The sequence below is a fragment of the Phaenicophaeus curvirostris genome, chromosome 5 (assembly GCF_032191515.1).
Source record: "Phaenicophaeus curvirostris isolate KB17595 chromosome 5, BPBGC_Pcur_1.0, whole genome shotgun sequence".
Classification (NCBI taxonomy): Eukaryota; Metazoa; Chordata; class Aves; order Cuculiformes; family Cuculidae; genus Phaenicophaeus; species Phaenicophaeus curvirostris.
The window spans coordinates 18571568-18585195 of NC_091396.1; the positions used below are offsets into that span (position 1 = coordinate 18571568).

At 40.6% G+C, this 13628-nt stretch overlaps 1 protein-coding gene across 15 annotated transcripts in view; it reads right to left on the reverse strand.

The window, feature by feature from the left end:
- BRSK2 (BR serine/threonine kinase 2) overlaps window positions 1-13628 on the reverse strand; it is a 327332-nt gene that overhangs the window by 94499 nt on the left and 219205 nt on the right. For all 15 annotated transcript variants that reach the window (XM_069857785.1, XM_069857792.1, XM_069857790.1 and 12 more), the window contains exon 4: window positions 3006-3146. In XM_069857785.1, coding sequence (XP_069713886.1) covers window positions 3006-3146 — 141 coding nt within the window. The remainder of the gene's footprint in view (window positions 1-3005; window positions 3147-13628) is intronic.

A 13628-nucleotide genomic window follows, 5' to 3' on the forward strand; every position in this document is an offset into this window, starting at 1 on the left:
GCACCAGTACGGAGCACGTCTGCACTGGGCACTGCAGCGTGGTGCAGAGACCTCAGAGCGAGCACAGAGGAAGAGCTGGAAGCAGAAGCAATAATGCTGCATCACTGAGCTAACCACTCTGCTTGCCAGCTCAGGCAAAGCAGCAAGGTAACACAAATACACTGTTTGCAGGCTCCCGCATAATACCTCTGCATGGTGCTCACACCCGCAGTTGCCTGTGTGTCCCTAGCACAGCACAGTGCTATGTACACAGAAAGATGCTTAGAGAACCCGACAGGTTACCTATAAGCTTTCCCCCATGGTCGACCTGTACCACAAAAACCTGTAAGTGACTGCACCTCAGACTGAGGTACATCAAATCTTGCCCCACTGCTCCTATTAAATAAAATAAGAAGAGAAAGCTCATATTTTTTTAAAACAATAGAAAACCAGACCCAAGTTCCAAGCCTATTCTCCTTCCTTGTCTGAGCTGCTTGTTTGGAAACACCTCCCAGACACAGACGATCTCTCCACACAGCAGCAGCAGAAGCCTCTCAGTGATGGGAGGACTGGGGAATCCTTTCTGATTCTTTGATCTAAGAATCCTGGTGCATCAATACATTTCGAGCAGTGAAAGCTGGACGTGGTTACATACTGCTGTGTAAGTCAGCCATGGATATTTCAGAGTGTTTTGGGAGGTACAGGAAGAAGATGGGACAATGATATGGGGCTGGGGACACCAGGCTATCAATCTACTCTGCCAGTAGATTAGAGGCACACACATTTAGTCATTAACCAAAGCAGAAGCCTTCATTTTTCAATGTGGTCATAACTGGATAACCTGGCTGATGAGATGATTTATCATTTCACTGCCCTATGACAGGACAAGGTCAGGCTTCACTGCTTAGGAAAGCACATTAACTTTTATACATACAGACACGCAAAACACATCTATTCATGCATGCTCTAATTTTCAAAAAGGGTTTAATGATAACTGTCCAAAATACAACACAGAGTCTAATATAACACAGACCACATAAGTCTCAGAGTGACCAATAGAGAGGGAGAGCTTATAATTTACTGCTAACTTATTCAGCACTAGATGCTAGTTGAGTGGGAGTTGGCAAGGAGACAAGGGATTTACTTCTAAACAAGACTACTGCCCACAATCCAATACGTTTAACAGAGGAAAATGGATTTCTCAAGAAAGACACACACTTTGCCTTGGACATTCAATGTATTGTTAAACCTGCAGAGGTGCTTGTCTGTCTGACAGCCTCACCACAGTCCTCACCCAGTTTATTAAAGTCTGCCATATCACAAGGTATCCATCACAAGCCCAAAGAACTAGTACGTATGTGTATATATGCATGCTTTCACAGAAACTTTTATCCCAACAGAGATTTGTATTTCTCTGGAATATTCATTTGGAAGAGTAAATAATTTCTCTTCAGTTGTACTTAAATATTTTTGAGTCTTCTTGGATTGGGACTCCTAAGCATTAAGCCAAGCAGGGAATGGAAACGTGTTGTGCATGCAAGTGGTAAGGCTGCCAAGTATACATGAAAAATAACAGCTGTACAACTGACCAAGGATTATGCTGATTATAAGAAGGTCATGATCACTCAACCCAGCTGATTAGCAGGGAGGAAAAATCGTGGAACAAAACAGAACAAAACTTGTCAGAGGTCTCTGCCAGCAGAGAAAACTTAGATCCTCTAGCTAGGGTATGCAACCTGCTCTTGGCTTCTCTGGGAATTTCTCTGACTACTGTGACCCTGCCTGTGCCAGAGAGGCATTGTCCTCAGGACTTTCTTGCCCAGACCCACCACCTCTGAAATGCCTCTTCTGCTAATAGTATATTCTTCTTAATATAACCTCAGAAAAGGCTCTTATTTCACTTTCCATTTATTAGAAATATGTTCTCTTTCACATTAATACTTCCCATTGAAACAAGCCAGAGAGGTAAAGGGAGGGGGCTAGAAGAGCAAGTTAAATATTTAGGCATCCATTTTTGCTGATACCATTTATGCTGTGGATGTTCAGTTTACAATTTCTCAGCATGAAACTAGGGGTACAGAAAATCACTGTGTGGTTATTGAGAAGTAAGCAGGTACTGCAGTATCCATCACTGACCCTTGGCCTGTTAGAGCGGGGGAATCTATGGCTGTTTGTGGCTATGGAGAAGCGGCCACACAGGCATAATGTAAATGGTCTCCCCCAGCCAACCTAACTGCAAGGAACTGCATTTCTGAGAAATAAACAGGCAATTATGGGTCAGCAGCTAAACAGAAACTCAGTGCTCTGACTCGTGTTAACAACTTGACTTCAGTATAACCATAATTACCTAAACTTGCTTAAGATGAAGGAGAAACTGGTTCAATTTAAAACACCATCTGAAAGCAAATGTTAAACAACACTTGATGGTTAAATTACTTGATGGAGTTAGTGAGTAACAATAGCAGTCAGATCAAGGAAATTCTTCCCTACTGGAAAGGAAATTAAAGGCAACAGTGACTCAAATGCCCAGAAGGGACTCAGTGAAAGTTGCCAAAAGCCAGCAGGTTTCCAAAAACTGAAGGAAGCCACAAAATGACTTTGTGTGTATTCATTGTCCCAAGTTTCTTCGGGATTTATTTTGATATAGTGTATGTAATTCTCAGTTATTAGCAAGTGTACTAAGAATGATGGAAATTAAACTACTTTTCCTTAGTGTTTTTGCTTTTCCTGGTTAAAGCATTCCCTGTGAATTAATTCTTCACCAATGAGAAACGATGGACAAGCCTCTCCATGAAAAGTCTATCTGTGTCTGGTGTTCTGTATCATAACAGCCAAGAATTAAAAAATACATCAGCACTTTACCCAATGCTTTTAGAGCCTAGTAACATCAGCTATAAATAGTAATAGTAGCTAAATGTAGTAAAATAGTATTACTAAAAATAGTAACTAAAAGCATCAAGACATAATGTCCCTTTATTCTGTGCTTTTGTGTAACAGGTAGCTCCTGTTGGAAATGGTATACTCACCATATTGAATGACTATGGCAGAAGTCTAAAGCAGAGATGATTTGACGGAAGAACTTCCTGGCTTCTTTTGGTGTCAGTCTTCCCTTTTTTACGAGATAGTCGAAGAGCTCCCCACCTGACACATGTTCTAGCACCAAATACCTAGAAAATAACAAAGCCAGGATGGATTTTGTAAGCACATTATCATACCACCCCATCCTCCACCCTACCCCCCTCCCAGTTACATATAAACTCCTCTATTTACATACGGTCAAGGAGAACACTTCTGGAAAGAACAATGGAAGAGAATCAGAATTTAAAAATCAGGAGTGATTAACATTTTTAAGAGGGGTTTTGCAAACTTCAGTCAAGCCATTGTTGAATTCAATGTTTGTTAGAATACTGAAAGATAATGTGGAAGTCAAAAAATAACACAAAAGACCGGGAGAGGAAAGAAAAGAATAATTGAATATAAGCTTTCACAACAGCTCTTAAAGCTACTGTGGAGTCAGATTGTATACTAGGAAGCCTCAGGTCCCTTAACCAAGCTGACAGTTCCTTTATAAAACAGCTGTGGCAAAGCTGCACTCACATGCTTTTCTGTCTTGGACACCAGAGAACCAGACAGATGTCAACAAACCATACGGAATTAAAAAAAAAAAAAAGGAATAGTTTAAATTATGAAAAAAGATAAAAAAGAACTACATGTGTACAACCTACATAAGGGCTTCAGCTTTTGCTGCTGAACAGCACTGATTTGCTGAAGTAGCTGCCCTCCCTTGGTACTCACACACGAAAAATGTGACTCTGACTAAATAAATGTGACATAGCAGGGACAATGGAGCAAGAGAAGAAACCCCAGACCTCACACAGCACTCCTGACAGTTACAGAAAGAGGAGCAAAATCTTGTGGAAGGAAAGAACTTGCCATGGATGGACCGCCTTGTTGTTTAAAGTAGGGGTAATGAAAGGCAGTCAAGCAGAGGAAAACTTAGTGTAAATCTCTGGAAACGTTGCCTAATAGTGGGAATGAAATAGTTTCCCCAGGGAAGTGGCAGGAACGCTGTCAACTGAACCATTTAAAAATAAACCAGATAATACAGACTAAGCAACAAACTGCTATTGGCAAGAGGATTGCTTGAAACCTCCACGGACTTTTTCCATCTCCACTGTGATTTTGTGCTCTGCTGTCTCCTTGCTTGTTTGCCCAGCATGTACCATTCTAATACACAATGAAGAAATTATGCAGAGGTATTATTTATTCAGAGGATGGAATGACAAGTATAAACAAAAAAATATCATTATTTTTACTTAAATGTCTTTTGTTCTTTGGTCTTTCAGCTGGTTTAAAGCCTCTAAGAGGCAGAAACCTGTACTCCTCCCTTACTGCCTAACTCCTTTGAGGTGAGTTTCAGGGCTGCGCACCAAGGCATGTGATGTGAAAGGTGGTTTCTGTAAAGCGACAATGCAAGGGTGAACATGGCATTCAAACCTTTGGCAATTTGTTTGAGAGACATCACTGGAAATCCTGCCAACAAGAATGAAATATTTTTTCTAATTTTGAGTGCACTCCTCTGCCCCCTCCTCTCAACAGCACAGCAGCCCAGGTCGAACGCTGTGTGCAGTATGATCCCCATCTCTCAATGCTCTGCTTTACAGCAAGCTAGTTTTATTAACAGTATTAATCCAACTCCTCAAATTTGAAGGGACACTGGAAATGATTAATCCACGATACTGTCTTTTCTGTACCTCCAGCAGCATAATCTTCGAGGATATTTCTAAATTTGAAATGGAAAGAAAAGATTACTATAAATATGGGGCATAATTATTCCTGTTTCCAATGTTGCCAAAAAAATGGAACAATAGAGGTGTTACAGCTGTTCTGAGAAAAGTAAAATAGGCTTAATGATAGTGGCATCAGCCTTGAAGTTGCAAAAGTAGGAAATGAGCTCTGGGTCCAACACTAGCTCTTGTGCAACTTCCAGGTGTCAGCTCCCAGCCAGCACAAGGAGAAAGCATTTCCCTGCCTTACAGAAGTGTGGCAGAGGATGCAGTAAGAGATGGACATTAATATCGTCTTGCCAGCTAAAGTATGTAGTACAAATGCACAAGAAGCTGGACAACAAAAATAAAATTCTCAAATTTAAGGAATTAAAATGGTATTTTCTGCAATTTTTATCAAGATAGAAATAGTTACAAGAAATATGGTAATTTTTTTCCATTAAAATCAGTAAAAAAGTGAAGCCTCTCAACTTGAAAATCACACCTGGGATTTGTGGATTACTTTGTCTCCAAGAAGAGATGGGTAGTTACCAGACTGTCTACTTAGTACACTCGGGAAATATGGAGGCCACCATTTATCCTCACTACGTTTTTTGAGCAAAGACATTGCACCTCTGAGAAGAAAGCTGATGTGCAGTAGCCATGGGTACTGGAATGTACACATTTGGAAGAGGCAATCCTCACTTTCCAAGCCTTGGCTAACAGACACTCTGCTAAGAGAGTTTGCAATATAATTCATTCTTCCTCTCATACTAGAGACAGATCTGGCTAACTATCCCATATAGCAGACCCTATCCTGGCATGAAATCAGTCCTGAAATTCTCCTTGACAGCTCCCTCTCTCACTGTGCCCAGCAGAAGCTGGATACAGCAGTGCATCTTGCCCCCAGAATTCAAATTGATAGCTGCTTTCTTTTCCTGGGAGGTATTTTATGAAGATGATTTGCAGTTACAGGCATAGAGAACACCCTCCACACTGGTTTCAAATGCACAGTTTTGGAAAATAACAGACCCAGCATTTCTGTCACCCACAGCAGGAACTGCAAAGCAATTTATTTTCATCAACTTCATCTTATTAAAAACACTCAACAAAAATGCACTGACACATTGTATGAAAAATAAAACAAATTGAAGGACAGGGAGCATTTACAAGGTTATTTATTTCTACTTGCCACCTAGAAGCACCACATATAATAATGGAAATGAACAGGGGAGAACATTTGAAAAAGATTTGTGCCTATGACAAGTCAAGGGATACAGAGAAGCACAGTGACGATGTATTCTGATCTGACAAAACCCTCAACATGACAGGAGAAGGACAACAAACACATTCCCCAATGGTCAAGTGCAACAAATAAATGCTGCAGGGATTATTCCACAAGTACTATGTGGTTATGTCGCAGCTACAGTCTCTGAGTTCAGATTTGCAGCTGGCCACCTGCCAATCCTGTTCCCTTCAGTATGATGTGGGGTTTTTTTTAGGATAGCCCCCAACTAGGAGATTTTTGATTAAACAAGGACATAATTCAACACCTGCCTCCATCTCTGTGCAAGCCAATTTTTTGCTGGCGCATTACATGGCACAGTACTAGTACACATGTTATTTTCAAATAGGCTGATGAGGGGCTTAGACATTTCCAAGTGTTGCACTGGTTCTATCTACCACTGTATGGTTTACACAATCCCCACTAAATGCTGCGTATCTGTATCTACCCACCTATTCGTCTATGTGTGTGTCTGAGTGACACCATAAAAGAAGAGAACACACACTCTGAAAACTGAAACAGAAAATGCACAACAAAGAAACAACATTACTCCAGAGGCTGGAAAATAAGGCATACAGACACTGCATCTTTCCTGAGTGTGTGACACAGAAGAGAATCCATACTTCCTGAGTCTACATCACCAACTAAAATCCTTTACTTTAGCAAAGTGCTGTAGGATTGGAAGTGTGCCAGATCCAGCTCTCAGAAGATCTAGAAGAAAGTAAATAGCACATAGCCTGCAGGGGAGAAAACCACTAAGAAGTATTTTCCTGAGATTCCTCTTCCCTTCTATCTTTCCCAGATATGACAGGTCCTCATCTCACTATAGTGCTACTTTTCCCATTTATTCTAAGCAAGGCCATGAATTCTAAAAATCCCCAGACAGTAGCCAGAGAGTTTCCTATTACATTTGGAGATAAGAAGTAACTTTATGGTGAAAGAAGCTTTTTTCCCCCTGCAAAAACACAGTAAACCCTGTTCTGTAATGGCCATTGCAAGGAGGATCGAGAAATGGGGAAACCCAGGCTCTGGGTGGCAGCATGCATTCTACCTGTTGTTGTAATACAGAAAGGAGATATATGAGAACAAAAGACTCTGTAGGAGCACTTAGCTCTCACATCTTGGATGCTCTGGACACACACCAGCTCTTTTAATCCTTGCATTTCACATGACAGAAGCATTACAAATATTAACTTCCTGTTCTTTACTGATAGGGAACTGCAAAGAAAAGTGACTTGCCCAGCGTTACAGTCACCCAGTATCAGAGCTGGGATTATCACCTGTGGTCCCTTGTGCCTTGCTATCCCCACCACCAATTTTCTCTCTGCTTGCTAGGAAACCCCAAAGACAGGAAAACAAAAGCTTCTGCAACTCAATATGAAACCAAGCGCGTATGGCATTAAAAATAAATTCTCAACTACTTCCTCAGTAGATATCATTTTACAGAGGCTGCAGAAGTTTTCACAGGCCAGAGCTTGCTTTCATAAAGACGACAAGGTCCATGTCTTGCATGTTATCTCATGTCTCTGCTACAAGCCAAGACATGAAACAAAAATCTCCTGTTAAGTTTCAAAGCTTAAAGAAGACGAGACTTTGGTCTTTAAAAAACAAAGAAGTAGAACGCTTAATACAAGAATAATTTCGTCTGCTGGACAGAAGCAGAAAGATTGCATGCAGTGGCATTCTATCTGTTCCCTTTGCCATTTTTTCCATCTGCATCCCATCATCACTACCTCCCCGATAAAAGCTGTAAGGTCCTAAATGACCCACTACATTTCATATCAGAGATGCGCATGCAGCTTATAAAAGTAAACTTAGAATAATCCTAGGCTCTTTTCTTCCTTTCTTTTTGGTTCATTTTATTTACTCTTTCAGGAACCAAAACAGTAAAGAAATAATAACAAAAAACTAAACAATATAGTAAAGGAGGGATATTTCTGTATGTGAAAAAGATGAGCAGCCAAGATGAAAGTAGAATGTCATCTTAAACCACCTTTGTGCCCCATAGATTCTGGATACACCAGTAACCAACACAAACCCTAGAGCTCTCTAATTCACAGTGGCTGGACCCCATGGTTGACTGTGGCTTGTTCTGTAGCTTAGACTGGAAATGTAACAAAGAAAAAGCACTATGCCTCTCCTTCTCATTACCCAAACTTGCCTGTATTCTGAGAATCACAATATGTCACAGCCCACCAGTTTCACATCATTGCTGCACCTGACACACTACCCCCCAAGTCATTTTAGTATTTTCGAAATCCTGCGTGTCAGTAGGACTATTATAAACACAGGGGATGGTCCATTTTCCCCTGGGAATGACCAATAAATATCTGATAATTATCCACAATTTTGTCTATAGTCACCATATTTTTGGTGGTAACCAACCATGCCAATGATCTGACAGGGCTGTGAGGTTTTATGATGGCACTAAAAGAAGTTTGTTTTTCTAAAAAAAAGCTGTGACTTTTTCCCAAAATACACACAAAAAAAAAAAATTGCAAAATTTGGGCACTTAGATGAAAGTAACAGCGCTGTTTTCTAACTTTTCTCTTGAATTACCTAAGATCTTGGTTTTCATCTCTGACTTCTTTGGTTGTCCTATCATCAGCTCAAACACAACAAGCCTGAGCTAGAATTCCTAGCCTTTCCACCCTCTTCCAGTTCTTCCTTTCTCCACCACTAGGGACAACATTGCTTGGTTGATAATGATTCAGACTTGTCGTGCAGGTGTTATATTTGATTCAGGCTTTCCTCTGGCCCCTACAACTTGTTTGAACTGGTATCTTCTTGATGTTTTCTTCGTTAAAAGATAATGGCTCTCCTATCCAACCATGTGGCTAAAATTTCTTGTCTAATTTTAGCTATGTATCTTGTATCTAAATTAATTCATCATAATCTCTTTCACTTCGATAAATATGTTCTTGCCACACTGCTGGCGATTCAAAATAGATATGGGATCATCACTGCAATATAATTTTCTTAGTTTTCCACTTTGACCACTCCTTCCATGCCTCCATTGCCTTCTTTTTCATATTATACTGAACAGGGACTAGCTGCCTTCACTTCTAGATACCTTGTAACCCCTTCTCTAACCAATCCAGAATCTATTCCTTGGCCTTTGAAGCTGACTTCTGTCTCTGACCAGCCTCCAAAACTAGGTTCCACCATTCACTTGTTTAATAACCAGGCAAGCAATTCTGTGCTGTCATATCACCCTCTCTACATGCAGAAAAGCATCATTGTTGGTGACAGAGCTACAGCATTATTTTTCTTTAGCGTCTTCCTGAAGACGGTTCTTTCCTGTGAAGCTTGACAACAGGCTGGACTTGCCCATCACAGGGTATCCAGCATTGTGGTCTGGACTGTAAGCTGACTAGAACATAAGCTGGTTGTCCCATTCTTTTCCAATGCCAGCACAGCAAGGTCTTCTCCGTAACAGAGGAATTGCCTTTGCACTACAGACTATGTAGACATCACTTAAAACAGCAACTAAGACACTTCCAGTGATGATTTCTCCTTCCCATTTGGTGGACTATGCTACAATGTATTAAATGGTACCTTTGCCTAAGCCCTAAGGAGCTTTGAGGAATAACTCACAGGGCTCTCACTGAGATGAGTCAGCTGCATGCTACCTCCGAAGCAGGAATGCAGAAAAGAAGTGGCTGGCTCTGAGCAATGCCTGGAAAAAGGCTTTTAAAGAAAGACTAATTGGCACAGAGAATACCAGGACAATGGATTACCAGATATTTTTGGCAAAATAACAAAGAGCCTCCAAACAAACACACCAGTTATGATCTGTAAAAAATGAAAAGCTGTCTTTAAGTCATTAGCAGGAATGGTGTGAAATACTAAAATTCTTGCCAGATGGGATTTGCTGCAGCAGCTCATTACTATACATCCCAGTGTGGTTATGCAGCTTCTGTTTTCTCAGCCTTCTAGATGAAGACAATTTATGAGACATTCACAGCTTCACAAATTAGGTCCTCTGGGGCGATACAAATGTATTTATTATTATAAAAGCATTAAATAGATAGAGATCTTTAGATGAAAGGTCATACTGAAACACAAAGTATTTCAGCTAAGTATTATAAATGCAAAAAAAAATTAAGAGTAACAAGAAGTAATCTCTGGTAGTCAATTCACACAGCTTCTTGTTTTGGTCAGGCAACAGAAGGTTTGTTCATCAGAGCATGTGACTGTCTGTCTGTTAGGGTATCAGTTAATCATCCATTCTTTATTAAATGGCACAATATTTACACATACAATGCCCAGCCTTGCTTAAACCTAAACAAGTAGGGTGGGTGCCTGCCTAAGCCCGAATGTACCATCACACACCACTGGGTGATGTTCTAGAACTTGTACTTTGCCAGAAGTTACACTGGATATTCATGTGGCACTGGCTGGTTTTTAAGATGGGCAACTTCAAGTGTGCAGTCCAGCATGATGCAAAGCCCAGATGCAGTTACACAGAAAGAGATAACACACAAAGACGAGAAAAATCAGGAGAGTTCCTGCTTGGAACTCTATGCTCAAGAGTTTACTGTTTTGTGATGCATATGGGTAAGACTTTTCATGAAATGATCACACCTGCTGAGAAACTCAGCTACTCTGTTTTATCACTTAATCGCTGCTTATTATATGAAAATCATGAGCATAATAATAAAACTTGAGAACATGGCATGGGTCAAGACACTTCAGAGTTGATGCAAATGTCTAAGCAATTACTGAGGCCAAGGACACAAGTCACATGGGAATCTCCCTTATAAAGACAGATATGCCTTTAGTTCTTTTCTGTGCTTATGTTTATTAGTGCCCACATCTGTAAAAACCTCTTGAAGTTTAGCCACATTATGAAACACAAATGGAAATGACTGCACGACAAATGGCATTGCTAGGCTTTGCCACCAATCCTGATGAACTCTGAACCATCTCACAGTAACCCCAAAACCCCAGCAGATCATTCAAGAGAAACTAAATACTCCTTTTGACCAATTCAGCCAGAAAACTTATTGCATTTCAATGACCTGGTGAATCAGCAAGGGATCTGTCTTGAATGGCAGGCTGACAAACAAAAGCCTCTAGAAGAAAATAAGCCCTGGCAATTCCTCTACCACACTACCGCCCTACTTGCAAAGCATCGTTCCATACATATATATGAATGGACATACGCGTAGCAGGGAAGAGGTTAAAAGCTGCCCAGTCCAGACTGACAAGTTGTAGTTCTTTGATGGCTTTTTCACTGCATTATTTTCTATTGATTAAATAATCTCTGTTAGATATTAAGCCCCTTGATATTGGCACAGCCTATAAATTATTCAGAAGTTATATAAATTATTATGGCAGGCATGAATTTTTAAACTCTAATTTGGGACCAGGCCAAGCACCCTTTTTTGAATTTTTTTTTCTTATCCTGCAAGAAAAGGTGCACGTGTTGGATGTTTTCTGTTTTTCAAAAGACAATTTCAACTCTAGGATGCTTGTTTGACTGAAGATTGTATTTGACTGCTCATTACATTTAGACAAGAACAGGTTGGGGCTTTTGGGGAATAGGAAGATAGTAGGAGATTACGCTGTTGCACTCTGTACCTTTGATTTATTTGGGATGAAAGGTGTTCTGAGCAGTGCCTTCATGGTGTGTAGTCATGCAAGCTGAAGCACTGGAGCAGTCACCTTGTTTGGGCACATGATATAGAATGGATCCAGCCAGATGGATCCTCAGCCCAGGATGGGCAGAGCTGAGACAACACCCATCAACTCACTGCTTCAATTCTGCTAGTGACCATAGACTTTTGGGTTTTATTCTTCAGAGCTAGGTGGCCTTTACTTCTACAACTAGGACCCCCACACACACATTGTTGCCTACTGAAGCCTGCAAGATAAACTAGGTTTGCAAATATACTGTGACTCTGGAGCTACATCTCCCCTTAACCTTTGCTCACATCACAGAATTGCTCCACTATGGGCTTGTTTTCTCCCAAGCACAGGATCATAGCCTGGACGGTATGTAAGCTCACATCAGGCAGTGAACAGAAGATACAGTCAGGCTTTTGGGTCCAGCTCTTTAAGACTGTGTTGCCCAGGGTGTAGTATTAATCATCACCACCACCTCTGCGGAAGTCCTGCTTTGTTCCAAGCTGGCATTCCTCTTGCATGCAGTGACATCGGTCCATGGTGCAACATCACCTCTACTTACCCCAGCCTCTAGCCAGCTCCAGGCCCACCCTTGACTTAATACCTCACAAGCGATCCTCCTCCACTCCTACTGCTGACTGGCTTTCCTTTGTCTACAGGTGCCTGTAATTCATGACAATACTAAATCAAGTCAACAGCAGAAGAGGGGTCAAAAAAGCTGGCTATGAATATTTCTCTTCATTCTAATCAAGGCTGAGGTGGAACATAATTTTATCTTCTAATCCTGTTCTATCTTCTTTTGCTGTATCCACAGCATCTGACACCCCACAACAAGAGTACCAAGAAGCATACCTGCCACAAAATTAATTTTCTGTGCTGAGCCCTTTGAACTGCTCCAATGTACAGAACCCTCCTTCTGCCTTTAGACAGGTTTCCCAGCAGATGGATCAAATGTCAAAGTCCTGGGCTACCAATAATAGACGCATCTTTTTTTCCTTGTTCTTGCATCCTCTGGCACCTCACAATTAGTTTTCAACAAAAATAAACAGAATTACAAGGAAACCCTGCAGGAAAAGACTGACAGCATGAACGCCTCTATAGATACTACCAGAGCTGTAAGTCTTTGACTCCTGCTGTCAGCTGATCTTGTATAAGCCAGAAATGGGAGCTGTGCATGGGTAGGGGACATTTTAATTTTGTTATCTGGCTCACTGGGAAGCACCTTTACCTCTGAAATCAGAAGGCAGTGTGTTGTGTACACTGCAATGAGGCTTGGGCACTTGCCCAGTGATATCTCTGTACTGCTGAAACATGAGAAAGGGACTTGTGCTTGGAAAAACTGCTGAGCACATAACATGGGTTGGAATTAGATGATCTTTAAGGTCCCTTCCAATTTAAACCATTCTATGATTCCATGATTCTATGATATTCTGATACTCACTGCTTCTCTCAAAACAGATTCTTATTTACAATTCTGATAAGTTGGACAACATAGTTAAAATAAATGCTCCCATAAAATTTGAAAACTTAAGTTTGAAGATTTAAAAATTAATCAATATAAATCTATACATATATATACACACATATCTTTATGCAGCTATAAATAAAAAATTACAGATATACATATATACAGAGACATTGATGGAAAAGGAATTGAGACATTCTAGTATAAACACCTGAAAGAAAAGGGCATGGAGCGGTCCTAGGTTATCTTTGTCCCATCTCATTTTCACTCCCTGCCAAAACCCTGATAATTTAAACTAAATAGCTAAGCAAATGAGATCAAATGATAATGCCACCACTATTATGAGTTCTCCAGCAAAGTTGTACCAGTCAGCTTTAATACCTCTGGAAAGGGAATGTCCATCTCCTGTGGACTACATGATGGCACTTAGGTTGCCAAGCTAACAGCTTCTCCAACAGTGGGACAATTGCTTTTTTAAGATCAAAAGGACAGTTGAATTTAC